Genomic DNA, 20,890 nt, shown 5'->3' with positions numbered 1-20,890 from the left:
AGCCTACTTGGGTGTCTCCAGATTGGTTGGTGCCACCATCTGTTAGCAGCCCCTGCAAAAGGCGGGAAAATGATTGGGTAATATGCCTAATGCATGACCTGTACAGATGAGTAATCGAGAAGAATCATATCAGGTTTATAGAACGAGGAATTACACCCAGTTCCCTCGCGTAGGAGAATCGGACACGATCAAATATGCGCCCCAAGAGACGTCTGAGGAGAAAAGAGTTCCCAAAAGACAAAGCTTGTCGACTCTATTGATAGATTCATTCTTTAAGACAAAGTTGGGATGTGGACATAAGATAACTGCAAAGAAGAACCCTTATTTGTTTCTGTCTTGGGCTCAAAGAATTGGCAGTTAACGTGGGGATCCGTAAGATTTACAAAATAAATTTCGCCGCCAAAAACATTGTAACTTTACTACCTTCAAGGTATACTTCCCTTTTTTTCTTTTGTAAAGAACAAATACTTGTTTTTGACATTGAGATGGAAACCTAGGACTGTCTCTTATAAGAGTGACAGCCACTTTGTTCAGTAAAGAATGTTCTTTTTTGGACTGATAGTTCTCTTGCTTAAGCCCAGGGTTCTGGAAATAATTTGTATAAAGAAAAATTGTTATCCCAGTCTGTCTTACTAAAGTTGCAACATACAAGGAGTCGTAGCTGTTTCGGCTATTTCTTTTCACTCATATAGATTTTTTTCTTTTGACCTTGTCTGTTGATTTCCAACACATTTTAGAAATGTTTGAATAAGTTTTAGCTTGTTTTAGTAGCTATATTTGCTTAGATAAAAAAATATGTCAATATTTCTGACTTTCACCTACACATAGATATATTTCCAATATGGTTCATTTTAATCTACATAACTACTTGATTCAATGTTACGCACAGAGTATTTCAAATAGAAGGAGAATGCTTAAAAATTAGTGTTCAATACTGAAAAATTAGTGTGAGAGTTCAATCCACAAGCCTTTGGTAACTGGCCCAATCTATACCCATAGGCCGCGCGGTCCCTTGTGAAGTATTTTCAAAGCCTCTACGACTTTAACACACAAAAATCTATTGTTAAATAAAATTTCACAATATTTAAACAAAGGATGTTTCTGCTGGCAAACAAACATATTGAAACATACCATCGACTACTCTAGGTTCAAATGCTTCAGCTATTTACCGAAGGCTTGTTGGCAGAACCGTTTCGCCGATGGGTACCTTTGCACCATCAATTAATAGTTTTAGTCATGGACTTGTTTGAAGTTTTTTTGCAATAGGATGAGCTTGCCAAACGAGCAACCTCGCTGAGGGATCCTGGCGATATATTTCCTTATCGCTATTATATAATTTGTAATTTACGTTTAGGTCATTATAAGATCAATTTGCTGGTTTTTCTTTGTCTTTCCATATATCTCACGTTTCATTTCCGGGCACACAGCCTTTCCCAGAATACAGTTATTTTTAATTATTCGTTTATATTACTCATTTTAAAGCAATGTTCAACAAAACAGCACGAAATTCATCAGCGTCTAGAGGTGGACGTCCGATTCATCAATGTAAAATAAAAGAAATTTTCCACTAAAACCAAAAAAACAAAGTTAGGAATTTGTATGATAAATAAACAAAACAAAAAAAAATATCTTGTAAGTGTTTTTGGACACTGGGAGTGATTAAGCCAGTATTGCAAAGCATAGATTAGAGAATAATTAGCTTCCAAATTTAATCTCTGAATATTTTTTTTTACATATTTGTAATTCATAATTAAACATCCCATAAGACCAACTAAATCAATAAAGAACGAAATAGCATATAAAAAAAAAAAATACTTTCTTTACAATACTGTTAGCAGTTTCAAATAGCAAATTTCTGTTTCGTTTAAGATATAGTAATTGGCCTAGCTGTTTCAAGAGAACAGCTGAAAAACTACATGATCTTTTTTGTCATATATCCGTCTTTAAAATAAAGATACTTTATACTTTTTTGCATAAATTTAGAAATTACAATTTACCATTGCCTATTTTCTATTTTTCTTTAACATTGAAGATTTTGGAGCTGATCTTCGACAAAGTTGATCCAACCTTTCTGTTGGTCAAGTTAATTTCTAACTCTCAAGAATAGAAAAAAAATATTTTAGGTACAAATTTTAGTTGAATAAGGAACAAATCATTTTATTTAACAGTGAAACAAAAAAATGTGTGGATATTTCTATCGCATTTACAGTGGCCGTCATAAGCAGATAAACTATCGTCTATCAGCAGATGGGCGAAAAAAGCCGTCATGAGTTTATTTTTTTATGACGGCCACTGTACATGTGATCGAAATATCCAGAGATGTTTTGTTGCTTCACAGTAAAAAAAAAACAAAAACCGATTTGTCTCTATTAAACTGTTATTTGTAACTCATGGAAAGGCTGTGTGGTCTTCGTAAGAACCTACGTCTTATGCATAGCGATAATGTTTTTAAACAAGTATGTAAACACCCATAAGAGACACACAAACACTATAAATCAAAAACCTTTTCTTTTGCAATTTAAGATGAAGAATATGGTGCCACCTTGAATAAAATTCAATTTACATTTAGCACTATTAAAGGAGAAAATTTGAACAAAAATTTACAAAAAAAAGTTTATCTGGTGATGACGGACACTATACATGTGACCAAAATATCCAGAGATATTGTATTGTTTCGCTGTCCTATAAAAGGATTTGTCCCTATTGAACTGTTATTTGTACTTGATGGAAAGGGAGTGTGGCCTTCGAAAATACCTAATAAAATATTTTTTGCTTTGTTTATTATGTTATATTGACAGGACGGTTCTGTAAGTTTATGATACATTCTGAACTGTTCATCAAGTAAAGTTAAGTTCTTAAAAGTATGTCAGATTGCTTCTGCGGCCAGATTACTCATCACCCATGAAAAGCCAGTAAAAAATTGGAACTAGCGTTAGGCAAAGACTAACCAACCTTAAGTCTGGTTATATCCTGACAAGTCATGCGTCTTTTAAGTCTTTAAAAGTGTTTTAAGTCTATCTGGATTTTCCTTAAGAAAAAGATTTTAATGAATATAAATCTAAAAATAACACTGATTAGTCGCTGGTTAAGTCGTATTGGATGACTGAGTGCGACAAATCTCTAGATCTCTTCATTTTTTATTTGCAACGGTTAAAAGCTAAATTTTTCATTATCGTTTTTACATAATTGTAGCCTAAACAGCATTTTTTTTAATTTGTTCCAATATATCAGAATCCAAAATTTTAGTAATTTTGTACAAACAGGGCTCACAAGATACAAAGCATGCCTTATTTTACCTTTTTTCTTTACATATACATGAACTGTCCCTGAATGTCTCCGTCTTCTAAAGCAAATGTACAACAATGATCATAGACACATGCAAAGTATGTCTTTCTAACTTCTAATAGTTAGACTGGAATTCAAGGCTCTTCCTATTTATTCCCTAAGAAAATAAATTGCTTTCACTTACATTGTCATGAACCGCAGGATTAATAAGTTTGTAGAACCATTTATCACGGCTAAGCCAAATAAGATGAAAAATAAGCAGAAGGCAACGTAGCCAGGCCGGGTCATTAAGGCATTATCATTCTGAAAGAGAAACACTAAGTTGATGAGTTTCGAATTTAGTGTACTAAAAATAAAAAAAGAGCATAGTACGGGCTATAAAAAACTAAGAAAATGAAAAAACAACAACAACAATGCATGAAATTGAGGTTTAACGAGGACTAAGACCAGCGTTTTTTTTTTTTATTACTATTGATCTGAGTCGCTCTTTACTTCCAGTTCATTGCAATGAACTGTTTGTTAATGATTTGGTCTCATATCATATGAATTTCTTTTCTCAAGTTGACAATGTTGATTCCAATGATATCTTCTTCATTTCGATCCGTCATGAATTGCGAGAGTTTTTAAGCCTTTTTTTAAAATACACGTATTTCGATATCGTCATGAATTTTTCTGTTCATGTTTGATTTGGACACATATTTAAAATGATTTTAAAGAACATTTTCGTTTAATTTTCGGTTACTATGGGCTGTGGTTTGTTTTTAGTCTTCAAGAGGCGAAAAGCTGAAAGCCCCTCCCCCAGTGTGTCCACTCCCTGGGAAACTGTTTTTCACTTTATATTTATGTTTATATCTTTCCATTTTTTCATTCTTTTATAGCGTCATCAATTTATTATAGTCCTCAATTATTTTGCGGTCTTTCTCGTACCCGATCAAACAGTTTGTGAAAGGAACTCGGCCCAATCGAAACTAAAAAAAAAACAACAGAATTTCGAGACCTACAGATGAACCAAAAGAATGGGCTTTTTATACTGATTCCAAATCCTTATAATTATCTAAGGATATCCAATCAAAAGTTACGGGGCTGAAACAATTGTGTCTTATTTTCAAAAAAAAAGAAAACAGGGGAAACAACCCCAGAAAGTCAAGGGATTCTTATTAAAATCAAACATCATATTCAGCAAATTAGAGAACTCTGCTTTCAAGCTGCTATCTATAAAAACGTGGAATTCGTATTTTTGCCAGTAAAAGACCACGGAAGTCCATTTAATTTTTTTTCAAGTGGAGATCTTTTCGAACCAATGGTCCTAGAAGATCGGGAGAGGGCTCATTTGAACAAAATAAAAGCTCTAGTGCCCATTTTTAGCGATCAAAGAGATTTTTGGGCATCCAGCTCAAGCCCCATTTTCCTCAATGACATCGGATAAAAATTTTTAAATATCCATTTGATTCAGCATGGTTGAGAGACCCAATAATTATGCCTTTGGGAAATGACATACCCCCCACCCCACTTCCGGAGTCCCTGCGAAAAGGCTTTGATAGGCTAGTTCTTAATTGGAAATATAATTTTTTGGGGGGAGGGTTGTATTTTCCACGGGTAGAATTTTCTACGGAGGGCCAAGTTTCCTGGAACAATTTTCCAGGGAAAATGTCACATGGTGGGGGGGGGGGTGGGTTAGTGCCATGGTTTAAAAAAGGTCTGAGATTTAATCAATAAAATTATTTTTTTTCAACTAAAAATAAGTGGAACATAAAAAATTAAAACGAACAGAAATTATTCCATATATGAGGGGGGATCCCTTCCTCCTAACTCCATCTTTGTGCTAAAGTTTGGCCTTTTATCAAAATTCTTTAAAAAATACTGCTTAAACACAATGGCCGTTGAATTTGAATGAGAAGTATCTTTGAAGATCTTTAAAATTTTAGCGTAAAGAGTGAGGGTTGAGAAAGGGACAGCCATCCTCATATACAACATAATTTCTGCTCGTTTTAAGTTTTAATGCTGCTCCTTACTTTCAAGTGGAAAAATTTTTTGGTTAATTTTTTGTTTAATTTTTAAACAAGACCAAGCCTTGGTAGGGTAATTTCATTAATCTTTATCTACTTGTTCTCTTTTTTTCAGCAAAACCATTTTATTATCTAATCTATAATACTCCATCAATGCTGTCGTGGAAGGCCTGAGTTTCCTAAGTAAATATAGGTAAAGTTTACCGTTTTAATTACAAAAGACTAATCATATTATCTTAAGAAGAAGGTTTCTATATTCTCCAATAATCTAGTTCCAATAGTTTTGTTTTTTAAGGGAACCCAATTTGGTTCGCCAAGTTATCTGGTTATTTTCCATGAAAACACTAAAGTCTGGAACTTATTACGAAACTTTCGACATTTGAGAGCGATGCCTGACCTTAGAAACAATCTTTGGAGGTCAGTAGACTGATTAATTCTTATCAGCTATTTTCTAAAAAGAGGCCAAGGATTAGGAGCTTATTGAATGATGCAAAAAACAACAAACTAAAATCTGTTACTTCCGGGTAAGAAAAGGGTGAGCATTAAAATTTATAGGATTAAAGAACTTATATTCATCTACAAACAAATTAGAATCTTATGAGAAAATAATCAAAAGCTCATTTGAAACTGTTTTAAAACAATACGATGTACTTTATTCAGAAAAAGGAAAAAATAAACGGCAGGTGCTGAAACTTAACACGGATAAACGACTTCATTGCTTTTTAATTTAGCTGAAATGAAATTCTTGTAAGCATTTCAAAAATTGGCCGACTACAGTTGGTTACAAAGTATGAGTCTACATCAACGGTCAAAGGAGATTCATCTCAGTTTTTTGTCTCAACAGGCCCCTTCTTCCCTACCAGAATTTTCTTTCAACCAGCAAATAAATTTTTTTTTATTTTTGATCGTTTCCCTTGCAATTATCTTTAAGACCCCCATTGTTATCGTTTTTTTCCAAGACAATCCCAACATTCATGCTTATTCAAAAGTTCAATTTGACAAAAAAATTGAAGATATAATAAGTAAGAGGTGTTCGATTTCTACAGCATAGTTTAGTATTTTCATGATTGACATATAAGTTTAATTTTTAGCTATAATTTCATTTATATGTAGGGAAGAAAAATTAATGTTGGAGAGTGTTTACTCTATTTGGACTCAAAAATAGGCTACAACTTAGCCTTTATTTGTAATTTTCCATATTTTTGTTTCTTAGCGCTGGTCTAAAAGCGCTGGGGTTAATCATAAATAGAATTAGTTTTTTTTTTGGCAGCTAGAAGCAATGTTTGATTAAGTAAAATTTTATGAAGTATATTTTTGAGCCATGATCCCATGGATAAGGATTTGTGTAATAGGAGATTGTATGGCTGGCTAACTCATTGTCAGCTGGCGAATATCAACTGATAGATGGCAGACATTTAGTTCGTTTTTGTTTGCCTGACTATTCGTTCTGTTTGCTACAATTTTATTTTGTATGTCATTTACTTTTGGCGGTGATTTCATTCATATTTAATAAATATCGTCTTCGGTCATGCTTTATTGTTCTCATGATGCATCTTCTTAGCCCCCCCCCCCCATCTGTAGAAAACTTTACTGAGTTGGAATACTCTGTTATTTCTTAGAAAGCTAAATTTATAAGCCTTAAATTGGGAGATCAAATTTTTTCAACATTCTTTAGGCATGCGTTGTATAACCTAATAGTTTCTAATTTCCATAGAAACATTTTCAATTTAGCTCTTCGTGTGTTTCCCAAAATTAACCATTGACGGATTCCGATGCGTTTGGAGTCTTTAATAGACTAAGCAAATGTTTAACTAATGTACACATCGGTGCTTTAAAGGAGGGACAGAAACAATTATATTTTGAAATTATTAGTGTCTTTCATTTCAGTACGTACGTGATAAGAAGAACTTAACATTTTCTTTCTTGAATATTTCAATTGAGAGTACATAAAAAGTCTTAAAAGGTACGAATAGAGCTCACTACCAAGATTTGGATTCCCAGAAACGTATTGAAAGGGGTGAAATATTGGCCATTAAATAACAACACGGCTAAATTGTAAATTATGTTTAATAGATAATTTGTTTTTTTTTTTGTAATTTGATAAAATAGACAATTCCGGAAAATTCAATTTTATTTCAAAGTTACAATAACCTGTTTTTTATAAGACTAGCTGAAATCATGACTAGCACCGAGAAAAAAGGGAGCACATCAGTGGTATACAGGCTAAAACCCTGATTTCCTTGGGGTTTTAAAAGAAAGGCTGAAGACCTCTAGTTAAGTACCTCCAGCCAGGGTGTTCCAAAGGCGCACTTTAATTTCAATCCGAAATCATCTTTAGGGTTAATACAGAAATGACACAAAATTTCCTTTTTTTGATGAAAAAATGAAATTAATAAGGACGAATTATAAAGAATTAGGTAGATATAATAGCTAGATTTCAACTATGCCTTTAAAAATCTCTGAAGCTGTATGATAGTCGAATGCCCCACTTTAGCCAGGATATATGAGTAACGAAAAGGACTTATGACCGCTTCCCTTGCTAAAAGGTGATTTTCTTCAGTTTTCAAGATGGAAGGCTGGAAAAGTCCAGTCAGGAGTTTTTGACAATGTTGATTCCAATGATATCTTCTTCATTTTGACTCGTCATGAATTACGAGAGTTTTTAAGCCTTTTTTTCAAATACCCACATTTCGATGTCGTCATAAATTTTTCCTTTCATGTTTTATTTGGATACAGATTTAAAATGATTTAAAAGAACATTTTTGTTTAATTTTAGGTTACTATGGGCTGTGGTTTGTTCTCAACTAGGTTGCAGCTATTGCTGCAGCCATAATATGGTTGCTCAAAGCTCATGAAAGCTCCTGTCTTACGCAAAAAGAGGCTGATTCAAGGTAAGTAAAACGAGGGGGGTAAATAAAGGTTTTGTTATCAGCTAAAATATTGAAAATTAAAGAATTTTCAACAATATCTTATTACAAGTGTTTGATAAAATAAATTAGCAATTGAAAATCGAAAAAACAGTAAAAACCTGAATGCGAATAAGAAAACTTGGGGACTCCAGAATATCTCTTTCTTATAGTTTATTGTAGATCCTGAATTTTTGTAAATGTTCATGGGTTTTTTTTAGAATTTTATAGCAATGATCCCTGATAATAATAAAAAAAAGATTATTAGGCCTACAGTGACAAAATTGATATCCTAACTTATGTAGTAGCCAATTATATCGAGGGTAGTAATTTTTCTGTCTCTCAGGGAAGCCACATGACTTTGAAAAATGTTTTCTACTACTTGGAATCATTAACTGGAAAAGTCCCTCCTCCTTTTAAAACTTGAAATCTCATTTACTAAAAGGAATCTAACAACATTGCTACAATTTTGGCTTGTTCATCTAGATGGTGGTTCTAATATTGTTAAGGTAAAACAGTTCAAAATAGGGATGATACCTTTTTATTGACAGTGAAATATAAATTATTTAACTGGATATTTCGAACACATATACAGTGTTCATCATCAGCAGTAAAACTCTGAGTTTTGCTGCTGATGATGAACACTGTATGAGTTTTACTGCTGATGATGAACACTGTATATGTATTTGAAATTTCCAGTTAAATAATTTTATATTTCACTGTCAATAAAAAGGTATCATCCCTATTTTGAACTGTTTTACTTTCGTCATGGAAAGGCAGTGTGGTCTTCGAAGTTATCTAATATTGTTCCGTTTCAGAGGAGTAATACCTTGTATTTATAGCACCAACAGTCAAAATCCAAAAGCAGTTGAACTTGAATCAAACAGTTCGAGGTAACGAAATGTAAGTAAGGAGCGACACGGCTCAATAGTAACCAGAACTCTTAAAAAATGAATTTTTGGTAGGAGTAGATATATACAAAAATTGGGTTATCATAATGATTCCAAATATATAAGATTCGTTAGGTCTAGTGTTACCCATCAAAGGTTACGAGCCAGAGGATATTTACTTGGTTTTCAGTAAAGGTGGAAAACATCCCCTAAAAGTCAAATAATCTCAATGAATATCACACCATCTGATTCCGCAGATCTATAGCTATAGGCTATAGCGGTTTCAAGCTACTATCTGCAAAATTGTGGAATTTTGTATATTTTGCCAGAAGAAATATCGCAGATGCGTGTTTTTTTTTATTTTATTTTTGTTCTTTTTTCCCAGGGGTGATCGTACTAACTCATTGTTAATAGCATATCGGGAGAGTGTCCTTTTTAAGTGACCAAACAGATTGGAGATCCACTAGAACCCCTCCCGCACTGTTTTTGAAAATCATCCGATCAAAATTTTGAGATAGCCATTTTGTTAAGCTTAGCTGAATGGCCCCAGTAACTATGCCTTTGAAGATAACAAAAACCCCAACAACCCTTAGGGAAAAATCTATAAGTTATAAAATTTGCCCATTATTTTCTTTTAGTGTTTGTCATTGCGAAGAACGCCATATTTTTCGGTGGGGGAGGACGAATTTTCTGCTGGAAGAATTTCCACGAGATGTACTTTTCAAGGGAAATTTCAATGGGGGAGTTTGCCAGAATTCCTATGAGAATTTTTTTGTATATGTCTTACTTTCTTCTTGCCGGCTCAGTTTTACGCGTCGAGATGTTATACGTAATTGTCTGGGGTAAATTTTTACCGGGATTGACTTGTCTTGAGGATATTTCTGTGAAGAGGGAGATTTTTCCGTGGATGTGGAGCCAGATTTTCTGGCATTATTTTAAAGACGATCAGAAATTAAATAAAAAACAAGTTTTTTTCAACTGAAAGTAAGGAGCAACATTAAAATTTAAAATAAGCAGAAATTATTGTGTATATAAGGGCGTTACCCGCTCCTCAGGACTTGTTTCGCTAAAGTTTAAGTTTTGTCCAAATTCTTTAAGAACGACTCTTGAAACACAAGGGTCGTTTAATTAGAACAATAAGAAGCTTTTTTAAAATCACTATAACACTTTAGCGTGAAGAGTGATGTGCTGAGGAGGGGGCAAACTACTTCACTTGCATAATGATTTCTGTTCGTTTTAAGTTTTAATGTTGCTCCTTAATTTTAGTAGAAAAAACTTGTTTTGTTTTATTTTATTTTTAATTTAAAAAGCTGCTCTACATGGGTATTTTAGTCCGAACTAAATTTTTTTGCAATAGATTAGGTTTTGTGAGCTATGTTATTTTGTTTTAAATAAGAACAACTAGGGAAAGGTAGCACCAACTTACACATTTTTTTAAACATTTGCTCTGTGGCACCCTTGAGTTTGGTGAGACCGAAAAATAATTGCAAGACTGATGTCTTGTATAAGAGAAAAATCCTCATCATTTTCTAACGTTATCTCAAGTGTAACAAGTATTCTTTTATAGTTAAGTGTTTATTTTGTGAAAGAAAGTTTTGGTTGTTTCAAAGTTCTTTATTTTAAGAGATTTTATATTTAATTCTATCAAGACGAAGCGTAATTTATCCATGTCCTTTTAATATCTTTGGATAAAATAACAGAATAAAATTTAAACAAACAAATTTTGGTTTGTGAGACACGTATCTCAAAATAAAATATTATAGTTCTACAAACTGGTCAAGATCATAGAGGTTTAGAACCAAGCCTGATGTTACCTCAATGACGTTTCTGTCCCCCATTTTTTTATTCTAGAGGTAGCTATAGGACCGTGTTTCTTTATAAGAGATAACATATATCTTGGGATTGTTAATTGAAAGCTACCGTTTATAAGAAATTAACCTTTTTTGTTAAGATCTGGTCCTGTTACACTGCTCAAGGTCAAAACATCAAACCTCCTTTGTTCCTTCACTAACCTCTGCTGACGTTCTGTCTGCCCTTTTTTGAATTGTAAATTACAGTGAAAGCTGATTCATGGGCAGCTTCTTCGGTCCTGACCTTCCTTTTGGCACCGTCAGTGGTAGGAGATTTTCTTTAATCACAAGCACTTTGTATGTGCAACAAACTTCTCTTAGGAGCTTTTGGAGCTGTAATGTTTTTTTCAGAGTTCTAACATTTTATAGATTTAAACTCTTTACTTGTTAAGCCAAAAGTTTTCATAAAACAATTCTTGTAAAAATTTTGTTTTTAGCTTGGTCATCTGGCGAATAATATACCCAAGTCATTGACCATTATTCATGTGCGGTGAGCCAAAATCAAAACATGCATTAATTCAAAAACGTTCAGAAATTAAATATTTTTTTTTTAACTGTAAGCAAGGAGCGACATTAAAACTTAAAACTAACAGAATTATTCCGTATATGAAAAGGGTTGTCCCCTCCTCAACGCCACGCTCTTTACGCTAAAGTTTGACTCTTTCTCACAACTCTACTTTTTAAAATAATAAAAAACTTTAGCATATTTAATTTCTGAACGTTTTGAATTAATGCATGTTTTGATTTTGGCTTACCGCACATGAATAATTAAAACAAAATTTGCACATCATTTATTTTTTGCTAAATGGCTTTCTCATAGTTTTGATTGAAAGATTTTGATAAAAAAGGGGTGGGGGAGGAGGCCTAGTTGCCCTCCAATTTTGAGTTACTTAAAAGTATAATTTTTTATGAACGTTTTTGTTAGTAATAAACATACGTACCTTACGAATTAACTTGCGTAACGAACTTCTATATTTGTGCATTTTTATTACGTATATGAGGGGTTTTGCCCCCTCGTCAATACCTTGCTCTTTACACTAAAGCTTGAATTTTGTCCCAAGTCCTTAAGAATGATCCCTGAATCACAAAGGCCGTAGAATAAATAGTTAAAATTACTAAAAATGCTTTAGCGTAAAGAGCAAGGTATTGTGAAGGAGACGAACCCCCTTATATACGTAATATTTTACGTTCGTTTAAGTTTAAATGCTGTTCATTACTTTCAGTTGAAAAAAGATATTGATTTTCTTATTGTTTTTTAAATAATGCTAGAAAATCCTGCGCCCTTTTCATGGAAATTCTCTTCCCTCATGATAAATTCTTCCATGAAAGATCCTCCCACGTAATACCCTCCCCGCCGACCCCCTCTCTCAACCAGTGAAAATCTCCCTGAAAACGGCTGTATCACCCCAGAGGAAAAAAAACAACAACAAACAAACAGACGAATAAACACGCATGCTTGATATGTCTTCTGGCAAAAAATACAGTAGTCCACAATTTTGTAGATATGAGCTTGAAACTTCTACGGTAGGACTCTCTGATACGCTAAATCTGATGGTGTGATTTTCTTTAATATTCTATTACTTTTAGTGGATGTTTCCTCCCATTTTCTAAAAGAAGGCAAATTTTCTCAGGCTCGTAACTTTTGATGAGTAAGACTAAACTTGATGAAACTTATATATTTATAATCAGCATTAAAATGTAATTCTTTTGATCTAATTATTGGTATCAGAATTCTGTTTTTTAGAGTTTCGGTCACTATTGAGCCGGGTCGCTCCTTACGATGATCTTTGTTTTTTTAATTTAATTTCTGGACCTTTTTGAATTAATACATGTTTTGATTTTGGCTCTCCACACATGAATGATAAAAACGAAATATGCATTTTATTTTTTCTTTGTCTTTGTGGCTAAATGGCTATCTCATAGTTTTGATTGGACAATTTTGAAGGGGTGGGTGGACAATAAAGGGGTGGGGTAGGGGGCCTATTCGCCCTCCAATTTTTCGGTTACTTAAAAAGGCAACTAGAACTTTTAGTTTTTTTTACGAACGTTTTAATTAGTAATAAATATACCTAACTTATGAATTTGCTTACGTAACGAGCTTCTATATTCGTATATTTTTATGATGTATATGAGATGGTTTGCTCCCTTGTCAATACCTCACTCTTTGCACTAAGGCTTAAATTTATCCCTATTCTTTAAGAATGACCCCTGAATCACAAAGGTCGTGGAATAAATAGTTGAAATTACAAAAATTTCTTTAACGTACAGAGCGAGGTATTTAGGAGGAGATGAACCTCCGCATATGCGTAATAATTTCTGCTCGTTTTAAGTTTTAATGCTGCTCCTTACATCCAGTTGAAAAAACTGTTTCATATTTATTTTTTCATAGTTTTTTTAAAGAATGCTAGAAAATGCACCCCCTTCAAGGAATTTCTCTTCTTTCATGATAAATTTCCCATGGAAAGATCATCCCACGTAACCCCCTCCCTCCGACCCCCCTCTCCCAACCAGTAAAAATCCCCCTGAAAACGGCTGTACACTTCCGAATAACCATTTCTATATGTAAACAATGGTCAAAGTTTGTGACTTGCAGCCCCTCCCCCAGGGACTTTTTGGGAGTAAGTCATCCCTAAATACGTAGTTATTAGGGTTTTCGACTATGCTGAGCAAAATGGCTATCTCAAAATTTTGATCCAGTGACTCTGGGGAAAAATGAGCGTGGGAGGGGTCCAGGTGCCCTCTTTTTTTTGTTCACTCAAAGAAGGCGCTAAAACTTTCAATTTCTGTTAGAATGAGCCCTTTCGCGACATTCTAGTACCACTGGGTCGATGCGATCATCCCTGGGAAAAAAAAATAATAAATAAACAAGCATCCGCGATCGGTCTTCTGGCCAAAAATAAAAAATTCCACATTTTTGTAGGTAGGCCCTCGAAACTTCTACAGTAGGGTTTTCTGATAAGCTGAATGTGATGCTGAGATTTTAGATGGTGTGATACTATGACGTTTAAGGGGGGTTTTCCCCTATTTTCCAAAATGAGACAAATTTTCTCAGGCTCGTAACGTTTGGTGGGTAAGACAATATTTGATGAAACTTATATATTTAAAATCAGCATAAAAATCCGATTCTTTTGGTGTATCTTTAGTGTCAAAATCATGTTTTTTCTTTTGGTTACTATTGAGCCGGGTCGCTTCTTACTACAGTTCGTTACCATGAACTGTTTGATGCTTGTGTAATCCTTCCTGAATACCTACGCATACGGTTTTTTTTTGTCACAGGCGACGCCTTTCGCTTCCTTGCAATTCCTTTTGGATTCCAGACTATTTTTCAGGGCAAATGTTAAAACTTTGTTCGTTTTTAGGCTCTTTCTCATTGCTTGCTTTTGCTTCCATTTATTCTCCAATTCTTTGATAAGCCTAGATACCAAAAATTTGGTTCTCGTGTGCAACAGTCAAAGTCTCAGGCCTCCTCCAATGCTCTCTAAAAGTTTCAAGTCGATCCCTTCGTCTGTTCTTAAGATATAAATGACATTATTTTTGATTTTTTAAACATAAATTAGACAGAATTCGCCGCGTAATCTGATAGAAATGCTTCCTTGGACCTAGAAGATCTACAGACCGTGAGTGTATATACTGCTCAGAGAGAACAATAATGTTGATGATGCTTAAGAATTAAATAAAAAAAACTAGTTTTTTTTAGCTGAAAGTAAGGAGCGACATTAAAACTTAAAACGAACAGAAATTACTCCGTATATGAAATGGGTTGTCCCCTCCGCAGTCCCTCGCTCTTTACGCTAAAGTTTGACTCTTTGCCACAATTCTACTTTTTAAAACATTTAAAAGCGTTAGCGTAAAGAGCGTGGGACTGCGGAGGGGACAACCCATTTCATATACGGAGTAATTTCTGTTCGTTTTAAGTTTTAATGTCGCTCCTTACTTTCAGCTAAAAAAAACTAGTTTTTTTTATTTAATTTCTGAACGTTTTTGAATTAATGCATGTTTGATTTTGGCTCTCCGCACATAAATTATTGAAATGAAATTAGTATATTAATTTTTTTTTTGGCTAAATGGCTTTCTATTAGTTTTGATCAGACGATTTTGAGAAATAAGGGGTGGGGAAGGAGGCCTAGCTGTCCTCCAATTTTTCGGTTACTTAAAAAGGCTACTAGAACTTTTAATATTCAACGAACGTTTTTATTAGTAAAAAATATACGTAACTTAAGAATTAACTTACGCAACAAACTTTTATATTCTTATATTTTTATTATTTGTACGAGGGGGTTTGTACCCTCGTTAATACCTCGCTCTTTACACTAAATCGTAAGTTTTGTCCCAATTCTTTAAGAATGACCCATGAATCAAAAAGGCCGTAGAATAAATAGTTGAAATCACTAAAAATATTTTAGCATAAAGAGCAAGGTATTTATCTCCTCCTAAATACCTCGCTCTTTATGCTAAAGTATTTTTAGAACCCCTCATATGCGTAATAATCTCTGTTCGTTTTAAATTTCAATGCTATTCCTTACTTTCATTTGAAAAAACGTTTTCATGTTTATTTTTTCATTTTTTTTTTTTTTATAGTACTGCTAGAGAATCCTGCGCCCTTTTCATTAAATTTTTCTTCCTCCATGAAATATTCCTCAAAGGAAAGATCCTTCCACAAAGCCCTCTCCCATCAACCCCACCCCCCAAACCAAAAAATCCCCATGAAAACGTCTGTACACTTCCCAATAACCATTACTATATGTAAACACTGGTCAAAGTTTGTAACTTGCAGCCCCTCCCTCAGGGATTGTGAGGGAATAAGTCATTCCCAAAGACATAGTTATTATGGTTTTCGACTATGTTGAACAAAATGGCTATCTTAAAATTTTAATCTGTTGACTTTTGGAAAAAAATGAGCGTGGGAGGGGGCCTATTTGCCCTCCAATTTTTTTGGTCACTTAAAAAGGGCACTAGAACTTTTCAATTGCTTCAGAATGAGCCCTCTCGCGACATTCTAGGACCACTTGGTCGATAAGATGACCCCTGGGAAAAAAAAAACAAACAAACAAATAAACACGCACCCGTGATTTGTCTTCTGGCAAAAAATACAAAATTCCACATTTTTTAGATAGGAGCTTGAAATTTTTGCTATAGAGTTCTCTGATATACCGAATGCGATAGTGTGATTTTCGTTAAGATTCTATGACTTTTAGGGGATGTTTCCCCCTTTTTTCCAAAATAGGGCAAATTTTCTCAGGCTCGTAACTTTTGATGGCAAAGACTAAATTAATTGAAATTTATATATTTAGAATCAGCGTAAAAATGCGATTCTTTTGATGTATCTTTTAGCATCAAAATTCCGTTTTTTAGAGTTTCGTTTACTATTGAGCCGGGTCGCCCCTTACTACAGTTCCTTACCACGGACTGTTTGAAAAGAAAATAATTCGGTATTTCGGGGCTTCTGACATTATTACTCCTTTGCGGAATTTAAGCTCAAAATTGAAAAAGGATTATACTTTTTCTCTGGGCCCCTTCCACCTCTTAGTTCGTTTATTTTCCCGTTAGTTTTCACCTGTTTTCGCTTTATAGTTGTGTTATCTCTTGGCAGTTCTTTCGTTAGTTGAGTTATGGTTGTGGTATATATGTTTTATCGCTCGTATAGTTGTGTTATATTCAAATTATACTCCATAATAGAGAGGCTCCGAACACCCAGCATTGTATATTAAGCTCTTAATTTGACGTTTTTTTCTAACGTGACCAGATTCGTCCTGCGCCCTTTTCATTGATTTTTTTCCCCCATGGCATATTTCTCCAAGGAAAAATCCTCCCACATAGCCCCTTCCCTCAACCCTACCCCCAAAACCAAAAAAATCCCCCTGAAAACGTCTGTACACTTCCCAATAACCATTATTATATGTAAACACTGGTTGAAGTTTGTAACTTGCAACCCCTCCCCCAGGGACTGTGGGGGAGTAAGTCATCCCCAAAAACATAGTTATTATGATTTTCGACTATGCTCAACAAAAGGGCTATCTCAAAATTTTGATCCGGTGACTTTAGGAAAAAAATGAGCGTGGGAGGGGGCCTAGATGCCCTCCAATTTTTTTGGTCCCTTAAAAAGGGCACTAGAACTTTTCATTTCCGTTAGAATGAGTCCTCTTGCGACATCCTAGGACCACTTGGTCGATACGATGACCCCTGGGGAAAAAAAAAACAAACAAAAAACAAATAAACACGCACCCGTGATTTGTCTTCTGGCAAAAAATGCAAAATTCCACATTTTTGTAGATATGAGTTTGAAACTTCTACTGTAGGGTTCTCTGATACGCTGAATCTGATGGTGTCATTTTCGTTAAGATCCTACGACTTTTAGGGGGTGGTTCCCCCTATTTTCCTAAATAAGGCAATTTTTCTCAGGCTCGTAACTTTTGATGGCTAAGACTAAACTTGATGAAACTTATATATTTAAAATCAGCATTAAAATGCGATTCTTTTGATATAGCTATTGATATCAAAATTCAGTTTTTTAGAGTTTTGGTTACTATTGAGCCGGATCGCTCCTTACTACAGTTCGTTACCACGAACTGTTTGATCTAAATTTTTTAGATACTTTTTTTGAGATGTCTCTCAAATGCATAAACTTGTAGAATCCAGGGAACGATTTTACATATGTCCCGATGGAATGAACATGTTTATGCTCAACGACAATTGACTGAACTATGACTGAGTACTAATATGAAAATGTCTAGCTCCACATTAATGGAGAAGAACAGACAGAGACAAGAATAAACAAAAATGTCGATTATCCGTTAAAACACTTATCGGTTCGACGTGTTTTAAAACAAATTTACTACTAATGGAGATTGAGAAGCCCCCATTATCATACCAAAACGCTAAACAAAAGAAACCTTTCTAAATTCAAAATAAAGGGATTACACAATTGTAGCAACTTACCAGCGTATTTCTTCTCACTTTATTCTTACCATGTGTAGCAACTGAGTGTAGCAACTCATTCTCACCAGCGTATGTTTTGAGAGTATACTTTAGTTCTCAATCTTTTGAATTTTTAAGTCCCAATTACTCTAATACAGCTTGGATGAAACCAATGGTAATACTAACGGCTCTTCAGTTTCCTAAGAAACTCAGCAGAATTTTTTATGCGGGTCTTGAGAGTTTTTATAAAGTTAAAAAAAAAACCGTTTTACTAATTTCTAAAAATATAAAGTTAAATAGATCATACAGTAAAGGTGAAGAAAAACTAATTGGATAAAATGTATTACACAAATCAGACTTAAAAATACCATTATATTTTAAAGCTTCCAATTCCTCCTTCTCTTGGTGTACAAATTTTTCTGTTGGGACTGGAGGAATGCCAGAGATATTCAGGATTTGATAGCAGAAACTAGTGGTCAAAGAGGAATATCTACAATCCCACAAAAATACTTTAAAATCTCTAGTTCCCCTTCGTTTCATAAAAAGTTTTTCGTAGGTGATTAAAAAGATAAAAAGTTATATTGTTTTTTGTTATTAATCTATTTTTTTTATAGTAACAGTAGCCATTGTATTACGCTTATTCGTATCGGTGAAAATATATTTTTATCATTTTCGTAATTTTCACATTCTTTACGTTTAAATTCAGTACTCTGTAACAGCGCAGTCGACAGCAACACACCTTAAAACTATGAGAAATTTGGCTTAAAACTTTATGTTACAAGGTAATCCCTTTCAATGAGGGGCCTCCAAAATTGGAAATTGCCAAGAAATTTCCATGACTTTACGCACAGTTAGCCTTACATGGCTTTGTGCTGGTATGATATGTAGTAGCAATAAGTAGTAACGTTCTTATTAGGCATTGTTTTTGCGCATTTACTTTTAACTTTATAGTTTAGGCAACTGCGAGACAAAGTCCATGCCAATATCTCCGGGAAAATCTGCATCAGCACCAGCTCTTAAAATATTTGCTCAAACAATAGAAGTAATCACCATAAGGAGGTTATCGGAACAGAAGACAGAATGTTGGTTCTTTTAACAAAATTTAGTCCTGTTACGGTGTGTTATATGTGGAAAAATCTTTTTGGTAACAGGTCCAGCCAAGAAATGGGAACAAAATATCAAAAAATTTCTAACTTTAGCTGCACACCTTATTAGTCAGAAGTGTTAACGAAAAATGCCGACAAAAAAGCCAAATTTTTGGATCAAAGTTCTGTTTAAATATCTTCAAGGAAGCCTAGGTATGATTTATTTCTTATTGCTTGAATTACAAATAGAACTTGAATTTATTACCTATAATAAACATGATGCAAAATAACGTATCCCCTTATGCGGCAATATTTGTTATCGTGTATCACGTATTTTTCTAATCGGAAAACAATGGCATACTCGTTGGCTTACTTATCTCTAAATTCAATTCCCACAAACAAGATCAGATTTCCTGATTAATCGCCCACTGTCTGCTTGAAAATGACAGAAAAAATATGCTCAAGCCAATTTTCTATATAAATAAAATCAATAAATGAAACAAGGGAGAAATTTTAGAAACGTGCAGAAATGCGTAGGTGAAGATAATAAGACAGATAATAAAACACTTTGAAAAAGAAACACCAGGCAAGAAAAGGTAGGCGTCTAAAAATGTTTTTTTTTTTTAAGTTAAGCTCCTGGGATGATTTCCCAATCCAATCAGTCAAAAATTAATAGCTGGAAGTTTGAATGCTTTATGTTTAAGAGAGGGCTTGCCTGTAGTATTTTAAAGTTAGTAAAATTTGTAAGAAACTTTTTTTTCTTAATGGTGACAAATATTTTATTTTTGAAACTGCTTAAAGCTAGAAAACTGCATCAATTTTGTGCGTGTTATCCCAAAAAGTCACACATAAAAGACTTTTAGGAAAACCCAATTATTCAAATAATTGTCAAAGCCAATTGTTTCAACAACAAAGTTCACAGGCACAGCTAAAATTTAGAAAAAAATGAAGTATTTTTACTATTAAAAACAAAATAGAGTCTCAAAAACTGTTTATAAAAATTCATAGTTTCGATTCTATTCAAGGAAAACCTGTTTCTTAAATACACAGAATTCAAATTTTGTTGTTTTTTTCTCTTTTACTGCACAACAGTGGACAGCTATGAGAGTCGATATTTGTGTCGAGTGTCTCGAATTTGACTTTGGAGTGCATCTAACGCATAAACTTTTGATTTTCTTCAATAATTTGCATTGGATAAACGGTCTGAGAAAAAAAAGTATAGCTCAGGCTTCTGAAGGATCGAGTTAGAACATTTAGAATAGCGTTTTTCTTTGAAACAAAATTTAGTTCAAAGTTTTTTGTTTTTTAAGTTCCAACTAAAAGAGACTTAAATTATGGTAGGTTTAGTCGTGCAAGCTTAGTATACAAGTTTTCTTGTATTGACTTCAACATTTCACAGAAAATGTTCATTAAAAATAGTTCTTTCTAGGTTTTATTTAATTTTGGAACAGTTTGAAAATGTCTGCAAGACTTTAGATGTGTAGCTTTTAACTGCAAAGTCTTCGGCCAAAAATAATTGGCGTTGGAAAATATTTGTATGCTAAAATTCCTGGAATGATCTTTTTTTATATAGATTCCTTTTGACAGGGTAGTTTGAACCTCATAAAGGGTGTATTTCGAATCTTTATTAAAAGATACATTTTCCACCATTTTGAAAAACGAAGGAATGAACCTTTGGAAACATTTGTCTTCTTTCAAGCCTAAAATATCTAAACTCCAAAATATTTTATTTTCAAAATTGTTTACGCTAAATAATGGAAAATAAATAGCGGCTCTTTTAGCAGCCACCAAAACTCCAAAAATAGGAAATATTAAACCAATAAATATATAAAAAGTATCTACAATTTATGTCGGTTTTCAATAATTATACATTTCAAAGTGAAATTTACGAATCAAAAGTTACAATCTTAGAATATTTGAACGATTTTTTTAGAATAGGAAAAGAGCCCTAAA

At 33.7% G+C, this 20,890-nt stretch overlaps 1 protein-coding gene across 1 annotated transcript in view; it reads right to left on the bottom strand.

Moving 5' to 3' along the window:
* The window catches only part of LOC136029421 (two pore potassium channel protein sup-9-like), a 185,628-nt gene that overhangs the window by 51,530 nt on the left and 113,208 nt on the right, over positions 1 to 20,890 (bottom strand). The window contains exon 5 of the mRNA XM_065707795.1: positions 3,470 to 3,588. Coding sequence (XP_065563867.1) covers positions 3,470 to 3,588 — 119 coding nt within the window. The remainder of the gene's footprint in view (positions 1 to 3,469; positions 3,589 to 20,890) is intronic.

Source organism: Artemia franciscana, chromosome 7, assembly GCF_032884065.1.
Source record: "Artemia franciscana chromosome 7, ASM3288406v1, whole genome shotgun sequence".
NCBI lineage: Eukaryota > Metazoa > Arthropoda > Branchiopoda > Anostraca > Artemiidae > Artemia > Artemia franciscana.
The sequence above is the reverse complement of the archived record's forward strand: the minus strand, read 5'-3'. Positions and strand labels throughout refer to the sequence as shown.